The 23,348-nt window shown below is 47.5% G+C and overlaps 1 protein-coding gene and 1 long non-coding RNA gene across 6 annotated transcripts in view; one reads left to right on the forward strand and one right to left on the reverse strand.

Annotated features, from left to right (window-relative positions):
• Positions 1-11,259, reverse strand: part of LOC139080134 (uncharacterized) — a 25,978-nt gene extending 14,719 nt beyond the window's left edge. The window contains exons 1-2 of one of the 2 annotated variants that reach the window (XR_011534372.1): positions 10,938-11,240; positions 3,614-4,054 (exon numbers count right to left, since the gene is read on the reverse strand). This is a non-coding gene — a long non-coding RNA (uncharacterized lncRNA). Of the gene's footprint in view, positions 1-3,613; positions 4,055-10,937 lie in introns of both variants that reach the window. The other variant, XR_011534373.1, reaches the window with a different exon arrangement.
• The window catches only part of MFHAS1 (multifunctional ROCO family signaling regulator 1), a 95,001-nt gene continuing 82,131 nt past the window's right edge, over positions 10,479-23,348 (forward strand). For all 4 annotated transcript variants that reach the window (XR_011534371.1, XM_070598941.1, XM_070598940.1 and 1 more), the window contains exon 1: positions 10,479-13,458. Coding sequence is in view for 3 of the 4 variants with exons in the window: in XM_070598941.1 (XP_070455042.1) it covers positions 10,479-13,458 (2,980 nt within the window). In the remaining variant the exon portion in view is untranslated. The remainder of the gene's footprint in view (positions 13,459-23,348) is intronic.

Genomic DNA, 23,348 nt, shown 5'->3' on the forward strand with positions numbered 1-23,348 from the left:
TGAAAGCAATTAAGGAGAAGCAGACACAAGAAAAGCTCCCTGTCCTCCCCTATTTGCCTAAAAGCAGGACATAAATTTACAGAGGTGTCCCTCTTACCCTCTCGACCAGGAAGGACAAAGGTTAAGCCTCAGAGACAACTTTATACCCTCATCGATGGAGAAGGCTCTGACTTGAACGTGCATAACAACCCTCCGTCTCCTGCCCTGAACTGGCCTCCTCCGCACCTTTCTTATGTCTGCAGCTGAAGATGCCATATAGGCCAGAGTTCTAAGCCACCACTTTGAATTACTCATTTTTCCCTGGATGTTTCCCATCTATACATGAGGTATACATGTTAAGAAACTTCTGTTTGCTTTTCTCTTGTTAATCTGTCTTCTATTACAGGGGTCTTAGCCAAGAACTCAGAAGGTTAGAGGGAAAATTATTTTCCTCTCCTACAATCCCAATTCCAGATTTCTAGGATAGGGACTTTGCCCCAGTTTCAATTAATTACTTGCTTTGGATATAATTAACTGAGGGCAGGAGTGTGGGGCCTCAATGGACAAATAGCTGCTGGGAGTCCACTGCTGGGAGGACAGGGGACAGTTAAAGGGACCATTGAGAATTTACACAGATACGAAAAGTCATGCATCACATTAACTGTATTTTTTTTTTTTTTGAGGAAGTTTAGTCCTGAGCTAACTGCTGCCAATCCTCCTCTTTTTGCTGAGGAAGACTGGCCCTGAGGTAACATCCGTGCCCATCTTCCTCTACTTTATATGTGGGATGGCTGCCACAGCATGGCTTGCCAAACTGTGCCATGTCCGCACCCAGGATCCGAACAGGTGAACCCTGGGCTGCTGAAGCGGAACGTGCGCACTTAACCGCTGTGCCACAGGGCTGGCCCCGGACATTAAATGTATTTTTAAAAATCACACCCTATAATCTTCTATCACAAATTTAATGTTATATACCAGGAGATTTAAAAATAAAGCTATCCATTTTAAGAATATCATCCGTAAATAGGGGACTATTAAAATTAACAACAAAAAAAAAACACCAGCGGAGAGTTTCGTCCCAGTTACCTTCAGTGTTTTTGCAGAGATGAAGCCTGGGACACAATAAGGACAAGCAGTAGGGCTGTGTGACTATGCCAAATGCAGCACGGAACCTGGGGGAGGCAGGACACGCCACCTCAAAATATGCTGCTTTGGTATATGATTATTTTGAGCAACAGGCACTTGGAAAACAGCAAATGCGAGGAGAGGCTTTCTCTGAACTCCCCTTATCCGCCTACAGGCAGATCCTCCACGAGGAAGTCAATTGTCGTAGATCCCCTCCCCAGGAGTGTCGTCAACCAGGGAGGATTGACTCATGACAGGAGAGGAGAGACACTAGGAGTAACACCACGCCAGAACAACTCTGTCACAAACTATCACCCCTCCCATCTCTTCTTCTAAGAGCCCATTCATCTTTCCTAAAAATCATTTACTCGCCCCTAAGAGGCCTACACCTCCCCTCCCCTTTCCCTATTAAGGTGGTTTTTTTTTTTTTTTTTTAAAGATTTTATTTTTTCCTTTTTATCCCCAAAGCCCCCCGGTACATAGTTGTGTATTCTTCGTTGTGGGTTCTTCTAGTTGTGGCATGTGGGACGCTGCCTCAGCGTGGTCTGATGAGCAGTGCCATGTCCGCGCCCAGGATTCGAACTAACGAAACACTGGGCCGCCTGCAGCGGAGCGCGCAAACTTAACCACTCGGCCACGGGGCCAGCCCCATGTGGTTTTTTTTTTTTAAGATTTTATTTTTTTCCTTTTTCTCCCCAAAGCCCCCCAGTTCATAGTTGTATATTCTTTGTTGTGGGTCCTTCTAGTTGTGACATGTGGGACGCTGCCCCAGCGTGGTTTGATGAGCAGTGCCATGTCCGCGCCCAGGATTCAAACCAACGAAACACTGGGCCGCCTGCAGCGGAGCGCGCGAACTTAACCACTCGGCCACGGGGCCAGCCCTTAAGATGGTTTTTTAAGCCAGAGTTCTAAGCCACCTCTTTGGGGTATGCATTTTCCCCCAGTTATCTCGCATGTATCCATGAGGTGTACAGTTAATAAACATCTGTTTGTTTTTTTCTTGTTAATCTGTCTTTTATTACGGGCGTCTCAGCCAAGAACTCAGAAGCGTAGAGGGAAAATTATTTTCCCTCCATTACAAACCTAAACTGCTAGGACAAGCCTCCTATAACTTTCCCAGTTTAATCTGAGGCACGTTTTCATTTAATTTGTACATTGTGTTAAACTTGTTATTTAAAAAACTTATTTAAAAAAGCCAAAGAAGAATAACAGATTTAATACTATTCTATACTAGAACAAAACCCAAACTCCTAAGAGACAAACTTAATACTCTTAGTTTTTAAAGACCGCAGAACAATATTACCCTACAGAGGAAGAAAAGGACTTCCTCAAATTGTTCTTTAACATCTGATGAGCCACTGCAGTTAGGGAACAAAGGAACAAAACTCAGGAGTCTGCTGCTGCTTTATCTAGACTTTCATCCAATCTGTGCTGGGAATTTTGAAACAGTATTTTTTTAATTTATAAGAAGATCATAGCTTTTTCTTTTTACCTTTTCATTTTATTATTATTTTTTTTTTTGAGGAAGATCAGCCCTGAGCTAACATCCGTGCCCATCTTGCTCTACTTTCTATGTGGGATGCCTGCCAGAGTATGGCTTGTCAAGTGGTGCCATGTCCACACCCAGGATTTGAACCGGTGAACCCTGGGCTGCCAAAGCAGAACATGTGCACTTAACCGCTGCGCCACCAGGCCAGCCCCAGGACCACAGCTTTTGAAGACTGCCTTAATCAACAGTAGACAAGGCTTTATTTTTACACTCTGATAAAGACAACAGAGGCAGAATCTTCTCAAATTATCTTGTATTCAGGCACCCTGCACAGGGCCTTATGCAAATATTCATTGGATTAACAATGAAGTTATGACCAACTGGGATGCTTCTATTATGACACCTCATAGTCCCTCATACTGACATGGCCTTATTCCAAGGCACCTCCCATTTCATGGGATGAAGCAGAGGAGGTGGGAATCCGATTTCATTGTTCTATTTTACAGAAGAGTAAACAAGCTCTTTTTTGCTACAGGAGTAATAAAATAGCAGGAAGAACACAAATGGTAACTTCAGCTTCCCTGTATTTTAATAAATACATGGCTTTATCATAAGTATAGTCAAAATTACGGTTCTCAGAGAAGATTTCACCTTTTTGAAAATGCTATGCTATGCTTTATGATGTGTGTTATACTATGTCACCATAGACTTTGTTTCTATTTTAGAAATCCAATGTTTCACAAGGAGGATGCAATATCCTTGCGTCATTTATTTAAAAGCCAGCAGTTAACTAAATTTGTTTTTGAAAATGGGAGATATTTATCAAAACTGTGCAGACAGAAGCAAGGTCTTAAACCATTTGTCTCACTGACACCAAATCTCACAAACAAACATTACATTTCAGACTAGTAACTAAACCTCCACTACTGGGGCTGCACAATTTGTGCACTGCACACAAAGGCACCCATAGGCACCTTTCACAAAGACACAGCATATGGCTCCTCCTTGTCCATGGCTTACCTTCAGCATTAGGCACAAAAGGAGGGGGGTGCAGCCTCTCTGCTCCCCATCCTCCCTGTTCCCTCCTCCTGGACATGCTTCATCTTAAAATGCCAAGTGTGCTATAGTTAGCTTCATTTGTCATGACTATTTCACAGATGTTTTTCATTAAACTTTCACTGGAATGGTTTTCCTTCCTTTTGTCAGAAAGAGGATGTTTGCACCAGGATTGGGACTGAGAATGGTGGGGGTGGGCCAGGGAGGGGGGTCATGGACACTGCTCCTTACAGACCCCCAGGGTAAGCCCTGGAATTCTAGGTGACACTGTGGCAAATCCTTTAGCCTTCGGTGAAACAGACTGGATCCTGAAGAATGTCTTCAGCTGAAAGTACTTCCAACAGATGCTAAAAATACATTGCAGTTTATTTTCCTCAGTAGGGAGCATATGTGTTCCCACTTGACCTGGAAACACAAAGAGATCCAATGTTAAATTTAACGCTGCCCATTCCAAGATAAATTTGTTTTCTGTCGAGCAAGGGAAAGAAAAAACAACAGACATATTGGTACAATTTTGCCTTTGCTCTCTGGAGGAGTCAGTGTGTCTTGAAGAATTTTCTGTGTTCCCTGTTGGTAGCTAAGTGACCCCTCTCAGACTTCTTAGCCAATGCCGATACAAACTGGCTCGAATTCAAATCAGACAGTGAGTTCAAGGCAGATTTATTAAATTTGGGGAAAGAAGGGGGAGGAAGTTTAAGTTTTTATTTTCTCCAAACGAAAGATGTCAGATTCTTTGTACCTAATCTTAGCTCGATAATTTAGTCTTCCGTCTTTCTGGTTTTTTTTTATTTTAATGTTTTTCTCAAAAGACAGAATCTGAAATGCTCCCTAATTGAAGTATAGATTTTTTGGGGGACACATATTAAATCCTTTCTCTCTAAAACAAGCAAAGAAAGAAAGAAACAAATCAAACTCAACTTATCTAAAAGTGGCATGGAAATACTACTTCCTGCTGTCACATTTAACAACAGATGTTAATCCCAGTTCTCGTAGTTGGGGATAGTGTTTGCTTACAGCTTTTGGTTGCCCAATATGACCTTCTTCAATGTTGTAAGAGCCAAATTCACTTTCTCCTGAAGACTGGGTGTCAGCCCTGTTCTCCAGCTGGTACCACTTCTCTACAGCTTAAAATACACAGTCAGCTGACAGTGAACTAAGACCCATTCCCCTCCACCCCACCAACCCCCCAAGAAAGAGCACAGTGATTGAAACATGAGCTTTGGACTCTGTCTTGTGTTTAGTCTGGATTCGGCCACTCAATAGCTCTGCCTTCATTTTTCTCCATCTATAAAACGAGAATCATAAAGGAACCTGCTACTCACGGCTGTTGTGAAGATTAAATGAAATACTGAATGAAAAGCATACAGCACAGGGTGTGAGTGTATAGAAAACCTTTAATACGTGTTAGCTATTACTACGGGGCATTATTCTTGGATACCTCGGTTGGACATGCCCAGTATCAAAGAGTTTAGATGACATGACCTCGAAGATCTCCTGTGGCTAAACTGCCTTATGTCAATTCTTAAGGCTTTATTTCTAATCCTCTTCTTTGGAGCAAGCCTAAAACCTGTTAGAGGGGCATCCCTCCTTTTTCCTTTTTCTATTTTTCCCTTGATTTCCTCTACTTCTATCTCCAAGAAAACCAAAGAACGGAGTGGCCTGATTAAAATCCTGGAGGTGAGAGTTTCTCTTACTTACCTTTAGCCAAATAGGAGGGGACATTTTTGTTAATGTTTATTCAAAGCAAACTATTAACTGGATCTAAAATCACAAAAAAGGAAAAATGTGGGGAGTCCTTTCTCTTTTATCTTTTCACGATACAGGCAGCATATACCCGGCCCCTCCAGACTTCAAGGCGAGAACTGAGTAAATTTCGCCATGAAAGGTTGTATCCTAGCTTTGGGCTTCGTTTGCATTGAAGGCTTAAGGGCTGGCCCAATTTCCTCTTAAAACTAGACAGGGAGTTTCCATACTCCAAAGTTAGTTAGAATGTCAAGCCCAAGAACGTCATCTCTGATAAGTCAGTAAGCATTTACTGAGTAAATGAAATCAGAATTCTTGAAAATCTAAAGCAGCTGGAGGAAGTCAAAGCCTGCATTTCTGGGAAGCTATGCCCTCTGAACTGCTGAAGGGGAAAGGGAGAGCAAGATAAAGTGATCTTCTGAAGGACCAAGGAGGTTAACTAACCGTACTGGTTTCCTAGGATTGCTCTGGTTTTAAGCTCAGAATGTCTCTTATCCTGGGAAACCCCTCAGTCTGTGCACACTGAACATTTGGTCACCCTAAAATAAAAACTTGATTACATTGCGGTTGATAAAATTAAAATTCAGTGGAAAAGGGTACTAACACGATTTTCCAAATCAACCATCTTTAACATAAATAGAATAAGTCGAAAAAGCATAATGACTAACTACTCTCATAAAAGGATCCATAACTAGGCAATTCCTGGCCAGTTTGTCTATGTAGTTATAGCGATTCATTTCATAGCATTTATTCTAATTGCAAACTTGATTCCTACAAGGAACTAATTAGCCTTCATAGGGCTCTTTTTGAAAAACCGGACCTTAACATGACACCAAATATTCTATGGGCCAAGAAAGTAGAAAGTTTCCAAAGGAAGTTGCTTAACATTTTCAGCGATGGGAAGGAGGTCAAGGAAGGAGAAAGGGTGAGTGAATCTTTTAGAGAGCAACCTTGTGGGTGGGTGGGGATAGAAGCCAGATTACTGGGCCCAAGGAGGGAACCAGTGAAGAGGAATCAGACCAGCCCCAGACCACTTATGCAACATATCTGACAGGGAAAGAATCAAGCAACGAGGCAGTAGCAAGGTCAAGAGAAAAATCTGCCGGGATAGAGGAAAGTTGAGCATGTTGAAGACAGAGCAAAAGAAACCAGGGATAAAAGCTTACACGGAGCTTATTGCTAGTCTCAGAAGGCTGGGAGTGAAGGACCCCTGCTGCTGGGCCACTCAGACTGCGACACTGACAGGTCATGGAATGGAAGACTCTGGCCCAAGTGCCCAGGGATCCTCACCTCTGGCTAGCCACATCTTGGCCTTGCTCAAGACCTAGCTTTCATTGCCCTAAATGAATCATGCCTTCGCAGAGGGTCTGGATTCTGGGAGAAAGCCAATTGCAATTATATGGCAGCAGCCAAAATGAAAACAGTCTCAGAGTAAGAAAAACAGGATAAATGGAAAAGTTTAGAAAGTGTATAGATTAGGTCCATGATGTCGGATAAACATCCAGGGCAAGAGAACTTCCAATAATCAGAGTCCCTCTTTTCCAAACTGAAATGATTGGGTTTTGCTTTTAGGAAAACCCCAACACGTGCAAGGCCACCTCTAACATGTGCAGGGTCAGGAGCAAGAGCACAAGTGGAGGCCCATATACTCTATGCTTAAATATTGAAATGTGCTACATCGGGCTAACAAATGTGGCAATACCCATGCTCCCTCTCATCCTAACCTGGGCTCCATCCAGCACAGTGAGGAGCCTGTGGGCACATCAAGCTCCACCCACGCCCAGAGGTCTGGAATGTTCCCATCAGCAACCCCTGAATGACTCTGAAAGACTGCCCCACCTTCCCAAGCAGGCTTGAGGCTGTTTGTACCAGAATTCAGGGACTCATACCAAGCGTGTCCTAGAAGGTCCAGGGGGCTCGTCCCTCATACCCCTTGGCCCATCAGAAACTTTACCATAAGGGGTGGGGTGTGGCAAGAGGAGTGCCAGGTTGGGTGCCCAGGTTGGGATCCTTCTTTCTGAGTTGAAGAGCCATGCTGGACACAATTTCTTTTCCTGGTGTTATATTTTATCCTGGCATTCTCTTGATCTGACTTCCAAAGAACGCTTGGACAAGGCTTTTTACTACAAGGCTTCCCACAATATTGACTGCAACAGTCCACAGCAAGCTGAGGGGCTCAAAAAGAACGTTCCTGCTGAGCAAACTCATTTACACCAGGCTTTCGTGCTCCAGGGAGCAGCAAGACGCCCCAGACAGGGTGTTCTCTGATCCTACCCAGCAATCTTTATCAGACGAAGCAAATTACAGACTATCTCCTGACGAAGGAAGAGCAGAGTTTTCAAAGATCTTAAAGCTGGAAGTATAATTTTCTGATGGAAACTGTTTAGTTTTTAGTTCTGAAGAACTGTTTAGCATAGGTTATTTAGATCCAATACAAACCACTTTAAGACTTCAGTTTAAGCACTCAAAGTGGGGTACGGAGGGGGTCAGCCAGGTGGCCGAGTGGTGAAGTTCACGCGTTCTGCTTCGGTGGGCCAGGGTTTCTCCCGTTTGGATCCTGGGCGTGGACATGGTACTGCTCACCAAACCATGCTGAGGCAGTATCCCACATGGCACAACCAGAAGGACTACAACTAGAATATACAACTATGTCCTGGGGGGCTTTGGGGAGAAGAAGAAAAAAAAAAGATTGGCAACAGATGTTAGCTCAGGTGCCAATCTTTAAAAATAAATAAATAAATACAGTAGGTTAGGGAGCTGAGGCCTTTTTTGTCTTCTTCCCCAGGCTGAGGTTCGAGTTTGGTGGGAAGGAGCTAAAGGGTGGAGGATTTGGGGTCTGACTCAAGAATCCCATGAAGGGATGTGCTCAGCAGATTACCCCCACAAGGGGAATTAGCACACCTGGCTCTACCCTTTACCTGGCTGGCTGACTGGGAAGTTACTTATCTTGGGCCTGTTTCCTCCTCTGCAAAACAAAGGGTCAGCCTAGATGATTTAGAATTTTTCTTGGGGTAGGGGGCCAGGGGAACCCTTGGGCAATTAGGTCTCCCAAGAAGTCCTTTAGGGTGAACACAGCTTGCCCTGTTTAATGTACTCACATTTCACCCATGGTGTCCCAGCCCGTGGAACCCACCTGGACCCTGGGAGCATCGTCCAGTTGCAGGATGTACGACCCAGGCTTGATAACCATCACTGGGGCAGCTTTCCAGCCTGGGACGTTCAGGCGCTGTCTTTGAAGAGACAAACTATTACAACTCAAATACTTGCACCGAATTTGGGTCCCCCAGTGATAGCAACGGCATGTGTGGGAGAGAGCCACAACGTGTAAAGCGGTGCATTTAACCAATTACATTCGATTTTGTGTCTCTGAAAACTCTTTGCTTCATTAGCAGCCAATCTGGAGGCAGTGATGGAGGTGGCATCTGGAGAGCTGATAGGTTTCAAGGTTTTGGTAAATTCTGAAGAAGTTATTAGTGTAGATATGATCTCAAAGAAACTTCCTCACACACACGAAATAAACTTCCGAGTTGAGCAGCGGGCTGTGAATTTTGCTTGAAACAGCTCTTTTTATTTTTGAGGAAGATTAGCCCTGAGCTAACATCTGCTGCCAATCCTCCTCTTTTTGCTGAGGAAGACGGGCCCTGAGCTAACATCCGTGCCCATCTTCCTCTACTTTATACGTGGGACACCTGCCACAGCATGGCTTGTCAAGCGGTGCCCTGTCCGACCCAGAATGCCAACCGGCCAACCCGGGCCACCGAAGCTGAACGTGCGCACTTAACCGCTGCACCACTGGGCAGGCCCCCGCTGTCATTTTCTTGAACCTACAGCATTACAAGTACTGTACAGTTGGGGATAAGGTGTTTGTTGCACGGGGCGAGGATGAATGGGATACCCCAGATAAAACACGGTGCGTACCCCCGTCCCCCGCCCCCCATTAGGCCGGCGAGGAGCCTGCTCAGAGCCTTTCCCCGGGGAGTGAGAACGTCTGTTTCAGTTGGTCGAGCACAAAATAGGGCCTCAATAAATATTTACCAAATGAATGACTGGTTGCCTGCTTTTCTCTCTTTTGTTTAGTCGCACTCTGGTTCTAAGCTCCTACAAGGAAACCAGGCCTCTGAGTTCTGCCAGTTCCATTACAGTGTGGATGTAGAGTGAGTGGAAGGGGAAGGGGGTAAAGAACGAGCAGGGGAAGCCAGCGGATCCGACACGTGAGGGAAGAAAAAAGAAATCCTTAGGGGCTCAGGGCCGACAAAGAGCCAGACGCCGGTGACCGCAGGCAGGAGAGCCCGGGCGCCCCGGAGCCGCAGCCAGGACGGGCTCCCCGCGCGCCTCCCGCCGAGCGCGGTCCGCATCGCGGGACCGCACCGGGCCAGCGCCCCAGCCCCGCAGCCGGCGCTCCTCCGCGGCTCCCGCCCCCGGGGCGGTGCCGGGAACACGCGGCGCCTCCGCCGGTCACGTGGGGGCCACTCCGCCGGGCGGCGCTGCCGCTTCCCGATCGCGCCCTCGCAGCACCGGGGACGCGGCGCTCGCGCTCCCGCCCGGGCCCGGGGAAGCGGAGACAAGGAGGCGCCCCGGCCCTGCGCCCGCACCATGCCCGCCGCCGAGCCGAGCGCCGCCCTCCTGCAGCCGCTCGCGGAGGCCACGACGCTGCGGGCCGCGGGGCCGCGGCTGCGAGGGTAGCGGGACCGGATCGGCACCGAGGCGGCGCGAGGCGGGCGGAGCGGGAGGAGGAGCAGCAGGCATCCTCCGCGGCGCGGCGGGCGGGCGGCGGCCCTGCCGGCCCGGCGCGCCCATGGCCCGGGAGGAAGGAGAATGCGCGCGGCGCTCCCCGCCGGCCGCCGCCGCCTGCCCCCGAGCCGCGTGCTCGGCGCCCCCCGGAGCTGCTCGCGTCGCCGCCGCGCCCCAGCTGCGGGCGCCCGGCCGCTGGCTGCGCTAGGACCCCCAGCCGCCGGTCGCCGAGGGGCGGTGGGAAGGGGGGAGCGGGATCGACAGCGCCCCGGAGAGTGGCGCCCGCCCGGGCGCAGCGCGGCATGTAGCTGCGGGCTCCCGCGCCCGCGTGAGGGTGTCGGCCTGGGGCCCCGCCATGGCTGGAAAGGACAGTGGGAACCTGAAGACGGTGAGGCTGTGGCGGGACGCCGCCCTGCGCGCCAGGAAGCTGCGGAGCAACCTGCGCCAGCTCACGCTCAGCGCGGCCGGGGCCGACCCCATCGACTCCCCCGACGCGCCCCAGCTCGTGCTGCCGGCCAACATCGGTGACATTGAGGTGCTGAACCTGGGCAACAACGGCCTGGAGGAGGTGCCCGACGGGCTGGGCTCGGCGCTGGGCAGCCTGCGTGTCCTGGTCCTGCGCAGGAACCGCTTCGCCCGGCTGCCCCCGGCGGTGGCCGAGTTGGGCCACCACCTCACTGAGCTGGACGTGAGCCACAACCGGCTGACCGCCCTGGGCGCAGAGGTGGTGAGTGCCCTGCGGGAGCTGCGCAAGCTCAACCTCAGCCACAACCAGCTGCCCGCCCTGCCCGCCCAGCTGGGCGCCCTTGCCCACCTGGAGGAGCTGGATGTCAGCTTTAACCGGCTGGCGCACCTGCCCGACTCCCTCTCCTGCCTCTACCGCCTGCGCACCCTCGACGTGGACCACAACCAGCTCACTGCTTTTCCCCGGCAGCTGCTGCAGCTGGCGGCCCTGGAGGAGCTGGACGTGTCCAGCAACCGGCTGCGGGGCCTACCTGAGGATATCAGTGCCCTGCGTGCCCTCAAGATCCTCTGGCTGAGTGGGGCTGAGCTTGGCACCCTGCCCAGCGGCTTCTGTGAGCTGGCCAGCCTGGAGAGCCTCATGCTAGACAACAACGGGCTGCAGGCTCTGCCCGCCCAGTTCAGCCGTCTGCAGCGGCTCAAAATGCTCAACCTCTCCTCCAACCTTTTTGAGGAGTTCCCTGCCGCGCTGCTGCCCCTGGCTGGTCTGGAGGAGCTCTACCTTAGCCGCAACCAGCTCACCTCAGTGCCATCCCTCATCTCGGGCCTCAGTCGTCTTCTCACCCTGTGGCTGGATAATAACCGGATCCGCTACCTGCCGGACTCCATCGTGGAACTGACCGGCCTGGAGGAGCTGGTGCTGCAGGGGAACCAGATCGCCGTGCTGCCGGACAACTTTGGCCAGCTCTCCCGGGTGGGCCTGTGGAAGATCAAGGACAACCCACTGATCCAGCCCCCCTACGAGGTCTGTATGAAGGGGATCCCCTACATCGCAGCCTACCAGAAGGAGCTGGCTCATTCCCAGCCGGCGGTGCAGCCGCGCCTCAAGCTGCTTCTGATGGGCCATAAGGCTGCAGGAAAGACCTTACTCCGCCACTGCCTCACCGAGGAGAGAGTGGAGGGAAACCAAGGAGGAGGGGACAAGGAGAAGAGCTACCCACCTTCACCTCCTCCCGTGAGTAAGGGCATTGAGGTGACCAGCTGGACGGCCGATGCTTCCCGGGGCCTGCGGTTCATCGTGTATGACTTAGCTGGCGATGAAAGTTACGAGGTGATCCAGCCCTTCTTCCTCTCCCCAGGAGCCCTTTATGTGCTGGTGGTGAACTTGGCCACCTATGAGCCACCCGGCTTTCCCACCACCGTGGGCTCCTTCTTGCATCGGGTAGGGGCCCGGGTGCCTCACGCCGTGGTGTGCATCGTGGGCACGCACGCAGACCTGTGTGGGGAGCGGGAGCTAGAGGAGAAGTGTCTGGACATCCACCGCCAGATCGCCCTGCAGGAGAAGCACGACGCGGAGGGGCTGAGCCGTCTGGCGCAGGTGGTGGACGAGGCCCTGGCCCGGGACTTCGAGCTGCGTTCCGCCAGCCCCCACGCAGCCTACTATGGGGTTTCGGACAAGAACCTTCGGCGGCGCAAGGCCCATTTTCAGTACCTGCTCAACCACCGGCTGCAGATCCTCTCCCCGGTGTTGCCTGTTAGCTGCAGGGACCCCCGCCAATTACAGCGCCTTCGGGACAAACTGCTCTCGGTGGCCGAGCACCGGGAAATCTTCCCCAACTTACACAGAGTGCTGCCTCGATCCTGGCAGGTGCTGGAGGAGCTGCATTTCCAGCCCCCTCAGGCGCAGCGCCTTTGGCTAAGCTGGTGGGACTCGGCGCGCCTGGGCTTGCAGGCGGGTCTGACCGAGGACCGGCTGCAGAGTGCTCTCTCCTACCTGCACGAGAGCGGCAAGCTGCTCTACTTTGAGGACAGCCCGGCGCTCAAGGAGCACGTCTTCCACAACCTCACCCGCCTCATCGACATTCTCAATGTCTTTTTCCAGAGGGATCCTTCCTTGCTGCTGCATAAGCTGCTCCTAGGGACCAGCGGAGAGGGCGAAGGCGAGGGGGAAAGCTCCCCCGTGGTGGCGCTGCCCAACCCGAGCCAGGACGTGCTGCGGGCCACCCAGCTCCATCATTATGTAGAGGGCTTTCTGCTTCATGGGCTCTTGCCAGCCCATGTCATTCGGTTGCTGCTTAAGCCTCATGTCCAGGCCCAGCAGGACTTGCAGCTGCTGCTGGAGCTGCTGGAGAAGATGGGACTCTGTTACTGCCTCAATAAACCCAAGGGCAAGCCTTTGAATGGGTCCACGGCCTGGTACAAGTTCCCATGCTATGTGCAGAACGAAGTGCCCCACGCGGAGGCCTGGATTAACGGGACCAACCTGGCGGGGCAGTCTTTCGTGGCTGAGCAACTGCAGATTGAATATAGTTTTCCCTTTACCTTCCCACCTGGGTTGTTTGCACGCTACAGCGTCCAAATCAACAGCCATGTGGTGCACAGGTCCGATGGGAAACTTCAGATCTTTGCCTATCGGGGGAAAGTTCCAGTGGTGGTGAGTTACAGACCTGCCAAGGGGGTCCTGCACCCAGACACTCTGTCCATTGCCAGCCATGCATCATTACCAAATATATGGACGGCATGGCAAGCCATAACCCCTTTGGTAGAGGAACTGAATGTCCTACTTCAGGAGTGGCCTGGACTGCACTACACCGTGCACATTCTCTGTTCTAAGTGCCTTAAGAGAGGGTCGCCCAATCCACACGCTTTCCCAGGTAAGTGGAGAGAGGGCGGTGGCTCTTCTGTGGTATGTTTTAAGATGTGTTTTTTGAAGGTATTTGTTTCCCGTGTGGCAGATTATTTGCTTAACCTCACAGGCTCCCCAGGAAGGCTTTTCAAGGTAAATACAGGGGGCTTTGGGGACAAATCAAAGGCAGAAGTACGTAAGCAATATGAGATGCAGTCTCAAGGGTCAGACTTTCAAAGCGGGTTCCAGACAGAACATTTTCGACCTCCCTTCCCTCTTCCCAGTTTAGCCCACCATTCATGGAAGGAAACGTCAAGTGGTTGGACAGAAGATGGAGCGTGTCTGACACTGGCCTCTTGCTCAGTCTGGGTTATAATGCGTGTTAGACACATCTGGAATGAGTGCTCTGAGTTTGAGATGTCTGTTGTCATATTCTTTGTTTAAATTCAGAGTGTGAACAGAAAGTAAAAATTATTGCTCCTTTTTCTTAAGAAATTCCATAGAAGAATGTTTCGTAATCAGGGTGAATCATGTGCTGGTTAAGATAAAAACTTTAGTCTGTAACACGGCTGGATCCTGGGGTGGCTGTCTCACCCGGCACGCTCCAGGGCATGAGAGAGGTTACTGAAGTCTCTGAGGGGAGTTTCCTCGGGTATTTCCTGGCGGTTTTGTGTTTTACAGACATCTCAAGGTTTGGTTTTTGGTAAGTGTTAGGGAGTGGAGCTTTTTGGAAGTACTCTGTAAGAGATGAAAGGAACAAAAAGCGACGAGAGTTTTTTTCTTTTTTGGGGAATGTTTTCCAGCACACTTCCCCACCCCTGCGCATTTTTGAACCATTATAGATGAGAGAGAGAATTCCAAGATTAGTGGGATTTTTGGATCCTGGTTATTTGGTATCCTGAGTCTTTAGTTGGGATTGTGTTCATTTCTTCACTCTGGAGCAAGTCTCTAAACAGTGCTGATTTTTGTTAACAACATTCTAAGTGTCCTAAGGACAAACCCAGTGATAGCATCATTGCCAGTTTGTCCCCTCGGTCCCCCACCCCCAGGGTACATTGAGCAGTGATGAAATGGAAGCCTGCATGCCACTCCGATCTTTGTCCTGGTCTGAGTGGAGCTCATAATGGTATCAGGAAGGAATTGGACACCAGTATTTCCAAAGGTAACATCTTTCCGTTGCCGTGGATCTAGGCCAAGTTTAATTCTTCAGTTTGAAAGAAGCTCCCTTATTCAGTTACCAGTCCCCTGAGCCATCCGTTCTGTGTGATTGTGTGGTGTCTTGTCACAGTCGGTGACTTGATAGACTCTTCAGTTTGTTATATATTTGCCATTGTATTTTATTCATGAAAGCAGATACTTCTTTATTGTGTTGCTCAATTGAATAAAGTGGTTGAGAGTTACATATTCACCGAGTAGCTTATTGAAGGGGCTGCCTAAAGCCAATTCTTAATCCAAAGATGGAGCGTCAGTAAAACTGATGTTACTAACAACACAGGGAAGGACATAGGTTATTGAACAGGTAAAGATCTGTGCAGAGGAGTTCCAAGAACTTTGAAGAGCAAACAGTGAGGTTGGAATTTTTTTCCTAATGTCTTTATTTTTTTTTTTGACAGTCATAAATTCCACAAACAAGCTTGTCCCCAGATGCAGAAATGAGCCTGTTCTCTTGCTATTGTTTTGTGTTTGTCTTTCAAAGGAGGCACACCTGGTGTGCAGTCCAGACTCTGAGGAAGAGATGATGCTTTTCAACATAAAAAACAAATAAATGGTTGAAAATGGTCAAATTATCTTATATCTTGAGTAGGAATAAATCATCAGTTGTTTTTATAATATAGTCTCTACATTTCTGTCTTAGTTATGGTCAAAGAAATGTTACCTTTTTTTCATTGGTTTAGGATTGTATTTCTTCCAAAAGTAGCAAAGGGCACAAAGTAGGGGGAAAAGATGATAATAGCACATTTGTTACATTAAGACGACAAGGAAGTAACTATGTTTGGTGATGGATGTTAACTAGACTTATGGTGGTGATCATTTCACAATATTCACAAATATCGAATCATTATGTTGCACACCTGAAACTAATATAATGTTACATATCTCAATAAAACAATTTAAAAATAAAGAAAGAAGTCAGGGGAAAAGAACACATATTCCTCTTTCATATTTTTCTGATAGCTGTCATTTGTTAATAATTGTCGCAATGCTGGAAGATTTGGGAAGAGCTAAAATAATAAAAAGATGGAAAGTGATGTAAGAACAGAATTTTAATGTTGGGTGTTCAATTAGGGCATCCATTTAAAAGTACATTCATCGAGTCTCTAGATTATTAAAATATATTTTAATTCAGCATAAACCTTTGAATCTATTGGTAGCCTTTGTCTTTTTTAAGAAGTCATTTTGTTCTTTAGAGACATTAGAAAAGTTGGTTACTTAGTTTTACATGTTATTAAAGTGTCAAGTTCTCCTGTAAACTGATAATTTTATATACAGTAATAAACTCCTGGATTTCTAATTGTTTCAACTTTGGGACATTAACATTAAATAGAAAATTAGTGTCTCCTTTGCTCTTATACAAAGAAACATAGACTTGCATTAATACCTGTTAAAATGTTTTTTTGCGAAAAGCCTTTTTTGGCCTTGTCTCTGTCAATAGGACGTTGAATTTTCTGGCCTGAGCTGTGCCCAGGTAGTTGGCCTAGGCTGTGTAATCCTAGATTTCTCTTTTCTGATTTTGGTGTACAAAAGAAATGCAGTGTTTTAGAAAACTCTCAGCCAACAACCTCTTGATTTGAAAAGTTCTTGTAAAAACAGATGTACTCACGTTGTCAGAGAGATTACCTGTTTATCATATTTAAGGTGAATGGGTGAGTGACAGGCGATGCTTCTGGAAACTCTAAGGAGGCCTGTGAGGGAGCCTAAATGTCAGGTGTGTGAGTTGGCCTGCTTTCTGCAGGACTGACCACACTGCCAGCATCCGCCAGCCAGCCTCTCTCCTCATCGCTTGATCAGATAGTCTCATCCTAGAGTAAGTTTCTTCTTGTGGGATATTTTATTTATGCTTTTGTTCTTTTCTACCAATATGACCTCTAGACCAGAAAAGCTGAATACTCCTGAGGATGATGAGTGGTGTATTGAGTACGACGTGGAGGCTGGGACACAGGTCTGCTGCAAGATTCTAGTGCTCTGATGCTCTATTTAAGTGGTCGAGCGAATGCTGTGTGTTTTCAAATTGGAAGATTGTGCCTTAGTGAGTTGAACTCGGGTTGAGTGTGATTTTTCACTAAATATCCTACTCTCCAAATTGTTAAAGATCGTTTTAAAGAATAATTAGGAAGCACCACAAAGCAGTGGACAGGGAATTCATATGTGGTCTTCTTTGTTTTCAATCTCTTTCATTCCCTCAGTTGCTGGATGCCTTTCCACGTGTTCCAAGGCCACTGCCTTCTGCCCTTGTTCAGTGCATGCACACTGCGTGTGTTTCTGAGGCGCTCAGTGTATTTTGCCTTGTTCTGTTGGTGTTCGTGTCTGTCATCATATCTCTTTGATGACCTTCCCCGCTTGCTTCCCCTGGGCAGGAGACACGCCCCAAGCTTTGTAGCTTCTCTGAGTCTCTCAGATGTTTGCTGACTGATTGTTTGTTTTTTTGTGAGAAACATCTTTTTTTCTTTGTTACGTATTCTGTCAAATTCCCAGGTGGTACCGTAGTGATCATCTTGCTTTGTCCTGTGTCCGAACTTCCCTCCCTCGCCCCCCGAATGTCCCTCTGGTGTCCCCATTGTGACCGGATTACTGGTCTTTCCCTTGAATGGGCCCTTCATTTTGACCACTGAAGCAAGGCAGAATTCTTGCCTTGTTATGTCTCAGTTTGAGAGTTCTGCAGTTTTAGCGTGACCTAGTTGTTTGGATTGAATTAGTCATTGTTTTTAATTTCACAAAGCTTATTAAATATCTTTTTAGTTTAACTTTATTAATATTGATGCCTCTGGGCTTTTATTTTTGTGAACAGTCCTCTTTGAACTCTCTTGGGCTTCGTTTCATATAAAAATCAAACCCTTAATCACGCAGTGGGAGAAAGAAATACCGTGCATGATAGAATTCAAAGACTTGAAAGGCCTTTGGAGTGTTCAAATTATTCTAAGTGTTAGGTGTCTCTTCTTTAAACTCTAGAAAAGAATCTCAAGTCCATCTCTGCACAAGTAGTTTAGAGTTCCCTAGAGAAAGTATTTTTTATTTGTTAACAAATGTTATATGTCATGCTCTGCCGCCTGCTCATCTTAGTCCCCAGGAAACCTTACCTGATTATTTTAGTTTAGGCATTTGCTTCATCTTAACACCTGAAACATTTATAGGGCATGCTTCACAGAGTTGTTTTGGGAATTAGGTGAGAGGATGTGTTGAGGAAAACGATGATTCCTCCTGTCTCTGTAAAGAAGTCGGGGGCTTCTGCTCCATTGTACAGAATGGGCGTGGGGGCTGTTATTGGAGTGAACGTTTCTGGCTACTTTCTCCGTGCACCCACTAACTTGCTTCTCTCCATGGGAGCCTGTTTTCTTTATGGACCTGGCCATCCATCTTTTAGGATGCTCTTTTTTTAAACCATGGGGCAGGCGCTGGCGTCATCTCCTGCCCTCTCTTGTCTCCTGCAGCCTTGGCACTCCTGTGCCCAGGGGTGGAGAGGAGAGTTGCTTTGTGTTTTCATGCTCTATGGAAAGTGTTCCAGGTAGGGTCTGCTTGGGGCAGGCCCAGCCAGCTCTCTGTTCTTTCTGGTTCAGCGGCTCTGATTGCAAAACCAGTTGCTGGATGCTTGTCAGGTTTACCCTCTCCGGGGGCTGGCCACCTTCACTTTGGCAGGGAGGGAGGAGGAGGCCCCAGGTTGGCCTGCATTCCCCAGTCCTGCTCTAGCCTTAGTGCAGCTGACGCTCTGATCCCCATTTGGCTCCTCCTGTCTGCACAGCCTGTGGAACCCAGAGTGATTGACAGGCGTCTCAGACAACCATAGAATACGTAGGATGCTGTGTCTTTGTTGAACCGTAAAGACCCTCTCCTCTGTGAGGCATGGCAATATCCCTCTGCAGCGTTGTACTCGCATCTCTGAGTTCTCAGGTTTCCTGTGCTGGCACAGCACTCCCGGTTCAGTGCCTGGCACAGGGCTGAGTGGCCAGAAAGGGCTCAAAGTGCATTGGTTATTTTTAAGAACTCAAGAAATGCTAGTGTTTCTTAATTGGTTCCTTGGCAAAGTGCTTTTTTGGGTTGTTTATGATGTTCTGTATCTTAAAGTGCATACTTTAAGATAAGTGTGTATAATTTTCCCATGCGATTTTTCTGGAACATACGTTCCTGCCCTCTGTAGACATCTCCTCAGTCTTAGAGAAGTGGGGGAGGCGTGGGCAAAGGGCAGCTCATCAGGATGCCAAGGTGAGTGACGTGCAGGACCTGCAGCAGAAAGCCTGCTCCCCTCGACCTTACCCTGGCTCTCCTGGAGATGGTCAGCACCCCCTCCCCAAAGCCTGCTGTTTCATAGCTCGCCTTTCTAACTAACCCCAACCCTCCCTTACACTGGCCTCTAGACAGGGAAAGTGTGGACGGTGAGGGAAGTGAAGGTGTGATGGTGGCGGCAGGAAAGAAGACTTTTTCCACAGTTCGTACCAGCTGTTTCGCCTTCTTCCAAGTGCAGTTACTTTCCAGAAACTCCATACGGGGTGAAGTTGCTGGTTTGAATCCATGGAAGACCATGGAAGAGTTGGCTGACTGTCCTGCAGGCAGAGTTGGTTCCATATATACTGTATATTATGGATAACAACTCCCAGACACCATTGCCAGTGGGGCTGACTTATTTGTGGAGAGGGAGGAGGAAAAATTTTCAGTTATTTTTATTTTTGGCACTGAATGCTTGAAAACATTTTCCTTTCCTCAACATAATCTCTAAGCAGAAAATACTGATGCTATGTTTCTTAAAGAGTAAATTAGTGAAAAACCACCAGAAAATTTTTTTTCTTTAGCTGTAGATTTGCAGAAGGCAAAGAATACAAACAGAGAAAGAATCGGACGGGGGAGAATGGGAGTAGGATGAAGGCTCCGGGTACTGGTGCTGGGTTCGCATGGGCATTGTGAGCCTGGAGGCCGGTTCACTGGCCTCAGGAAGGAACTTCCTGCTAGACAGGCAGCCCTAGGCACCCAGGCTGTTCCAGCTGTTTCCTTCGCTTTTGCAGATCTGTGCTCAAGGGCACTCGGGAGAAGGCAGGAGGAAAGGAAGTTGTGTCAAGACTACTCTTTGGAGGTTCCTGTTTTGTGTGGGCCTTTCTGCTTTTCGGATGGTTTGGCTCACTGGCTGCAGCACTGGTGTCTTCGCCTTTGCTTTCTTCTCCTTTTTATGGAGGTGAAATTCACGGAACGTGAAATTGACCATTTTTAAGTGAACAGTTCCACGGCACATTCACAAGGTTGCACAGTCACACCTTCAAGCCAAGTGCTCCTTGAGGCAAGGAGCAGGTGAGGTGGATGGCTTCCTTCCTGGGGTGAATGGACTGGGAATTCTTTTGCCAGGCTCTTTGTGGCAACTCTTCTTCTAAAGCATGATGTAAGGAGAGAGGGCTTTTTAGGCTGGACCTAAAGATGCCACGTTGATGAACATCTTGTACCATGGCTGCCAGGAGAGTCCTCTTACTTAGTGTTGATGGGAGAGCAGAAAGTAGGACCATGGGGCCTTCTGGTCTGTTCTGTGACATATGTGATTTAATGGGGGGAGTGACACATAAAGAACACATTAGAAGAGAAGCGCAAATAAGTACTGTGTAATTACTATCTTCTGTTTAATGCTTTTTTTCCGCATAAATTTTGGGTAGAAGTCTAGAATGATTGGCAAGTTCATGGACACATGTGAGGGTTACGGGGATGGGGTTGCGCTGTTGCAAAATTAGGTCATTAGCAGATTATACAGACAAGTGTACCATAAGTTTATTGGCTGAATTCTGTCATCGATCACTGTTGAATACCTGCTGTACACAGAAGTCTGCACTGAGCTGGGAGTTTTAAGAGAATAAAATGAAATACATAGCCGTGGCCACAAGGAGCTGAGTTGGGCTTTTGGTTGACGTAATCCTTGATTCCTGTGTATGTGGATTCAGACCACAAATGGAGAAATTTCATTTGCATGTTTGAGGAATTATTGGAAAAAGAACTGGCTTTTGATTTTCCCAGGAAAAAATATGATTGTGCTGAGAAAAACGAGCTACAGCTTTGAATTTGCTTGACACAGATGCGTCAAGCCCAAGTCATTCTTTTCCGTCGATTTTCAGTTTGGATCATTTGTTTGCAAGAAATCTCAGGCAGATCTTGAGAGGATGCTGAAACAGGAAAATGCCTTGTATCTGAGGATTCCTAAAAACTTCCAGAATGAATCAGCTTTTTGTTTTTTGGTGTTTTTTTGAGGCAGATTAGCCCTGAGCTAACATCTGCCGCCAATCCTCCTCTTTTTGCTAAGGAAAACTGGCCCTGAGTTAACATCCGTGCCCATCTTCCTCCACTTTATATGTGGGACGCCTGCCACAGCATGGCTTTATGAGCACTGTGTAGGTCCACACCTGGGATCCGAACCAGTGAACCCTGGGCCGCCAAAGTGGAATGTGGGAACTTACCCATTGTGCACCAGGCTGGCCCTTCTTTCTTTTTTGTTTTTTAAAAGAGGGAGTTTAAAAAAGTAATGGAGAGAGAAAATATAAAATTAGCAAAACGATATTTCTCCTAGATGTTGTTGTTTGACCTATCAACTTTCTTATTGTTTCAGTAAGATTCGTATTTTTCATGCCATAAAGGTTATTGAATTAATCCTCACATCAGTCTTTCTAAGGGCATAGGGTTGGGGAAAAATAGGAGAATCAGTGATACTGTTGAGTTGTCATCATGTTCTAGGGACGGTGCTAAGTGCTGCTTGTGGGAGATCTCATTTAATACTCCCAGCAACCCTAGGGGTGGGTATTGTCATTGTCCTCATTGTCAGGGGGAGAAACTGAGGTTCAGACAGTTTAGCGAATTCCCCAGGGTTAGAGCGCTCTGGGATTTCAGCCTGACCCTCTGCTCTCCCTACTGTCCTGCCCTGCCTCTCAAGGTGAAGTAGCCCACTGCTTTCTAACACGCACAAACTCACTTCTTCCTCCCTCTTTCCGAGTGTCCATCCCATGTCACTAAGTGCTGGGCGCTGTGGTCAGTGCTGGCATATGGGCTCTGAAAATGCATGGGACGCGCCCACACGGAGAGCAGCGGAGGTCACTGTCGGGTGCAGGGAGAGGTGGGGGTCTCAGAGAGGGGTGCCCGTAAGGGCTACCCTGCAGCTGAGTGGTAAAGGGCGATTTCCAGTTAAAGGCATGGAGAAGTGGGGAAGAGTATTTCAAATTAGAATGGCATTTAAAAAGGACGAGGACACAGAGAGTTCAGCATGCTGTGCCTGGGGTGGGCATGGGTGCACAAAAGCATTTAGCAACGTAGTAAGGAAGAGGCTTCTGTGTTTGTTACATTTATGGACTGGTACAAGTTTGCTGGTGACCGCTGCTGGCCCGTAAACCGGAGTTTTGGAAGCATTGTCCTAGTCTGTTGCTTTTCCACCTGGCAGGGCTCTGTTGAGACTGTGGAGGAGATTTATGACTGGGAGAATGGAAGGGAAGTTTCAGATGGTTTTCTGAGACCCGTAATCAAGTCCTTGTTGGGCTGACAGACGCCTGTCCCGTAGATCCCTGTCTAAGCGTGCCACTGGTCACTTTCTCCATGTCTAAGAACTGACAGAAAAGGAGTGTTGGTTATTCTAACAGCCAGATGGCCGCATGCCTCTGTAAGCCCCAGGAATGTACCCGAGAACATCGATTTTCCTTCCCCTAAATCTTACCATAACACATCCGGCAATAAAGGCAAACTTGGCTGCAAAACAATTAGCATTTTGTTGTGCACTGTTTCACTCTCCTTACTTTGTACTTTTTTTGTGACATCACAGACTGATTGAAAATACTGATTTTTATTAATTTTGCACTAATAGGATGCCACATTGTATGCATTTCATTTGTTTGGACACCTACCCCACTTTGACAGCATTTCCTTGCATCTTTCGTCATATCATCACTCGAGTTTGTCTTCGCTTGCCTCTCAATTCATCAAAATCTACTTGGTTACATTTTGACTGGAATCCAAGGAGGTGCACGACATTTTAAAATTTTACTTTATAGTTTGTTTCTATTTACTATATATTTTGACTTGAAACACTTAGACTTTTTCGTGGCATTTTGCAATGGAAGCGTTAACGTAGTGGTTAGATGCCAGGCCTCTTGCGGTGGACCCGTGGGTTCGAATCCCTTTTCCACCACTTGTTAGCTGTGTGACTTTGGGTGTCATAATAGTTTCTATCTCAGAGGGTGGTCCTGAGGGTGGAGTAAGTACATGTAAAATGCTGGAACAATGCCTGACACATGGCAAAAACCCAATGTCAGCTGCTGCTGCTGTTACCAGTTATTCCAGAAAGCGCAAGTCTAAACAAATATTTGGAAGTCTGATAAGCTTATGGATAAAACTCTTCTTTTTTCATAGAAGGAGAGTAATCTAGTGTGATCTCTATTCATAAACATCTTATGCTCTTTTAAAAATGCTTTTTCCCCCTTATTAAAACATATAGAAATTTTGGAAGGTAAAGGAAAAAAGAAAAAACCACTCATAGCTGATATCTAACACAATAATACATTTCTCTCTATGTCTTTTCAATTTTTCCCCCTTAAGCTTAGGTTTATTCAAATATATAGTCATAATCATATTGTATAAATAATTTAAATATTGTTTTTTTTAACCTAAGTGTCATGAATATGATTTCATGGTATTAGTATGTACACAGTAATTATAAATGCTTGCATAAGAGGACATCAAGGGGATTTTTACCTTTGTTTG

The sequence above is a fragment of the Equus przewalskii genome, chromosome 28, assembly GCF_037783145.1.
Source record: "Equus przewalskii isolate Varuska chromosome 28, EquPr2, whole genome shotgun sequence".
NCBI classification, from domain to species: Eukaryota; Metazoa; Chordata; class Mammalia; order Perissodactyla; family Equidae; genus Equus; species Equus przewalskii.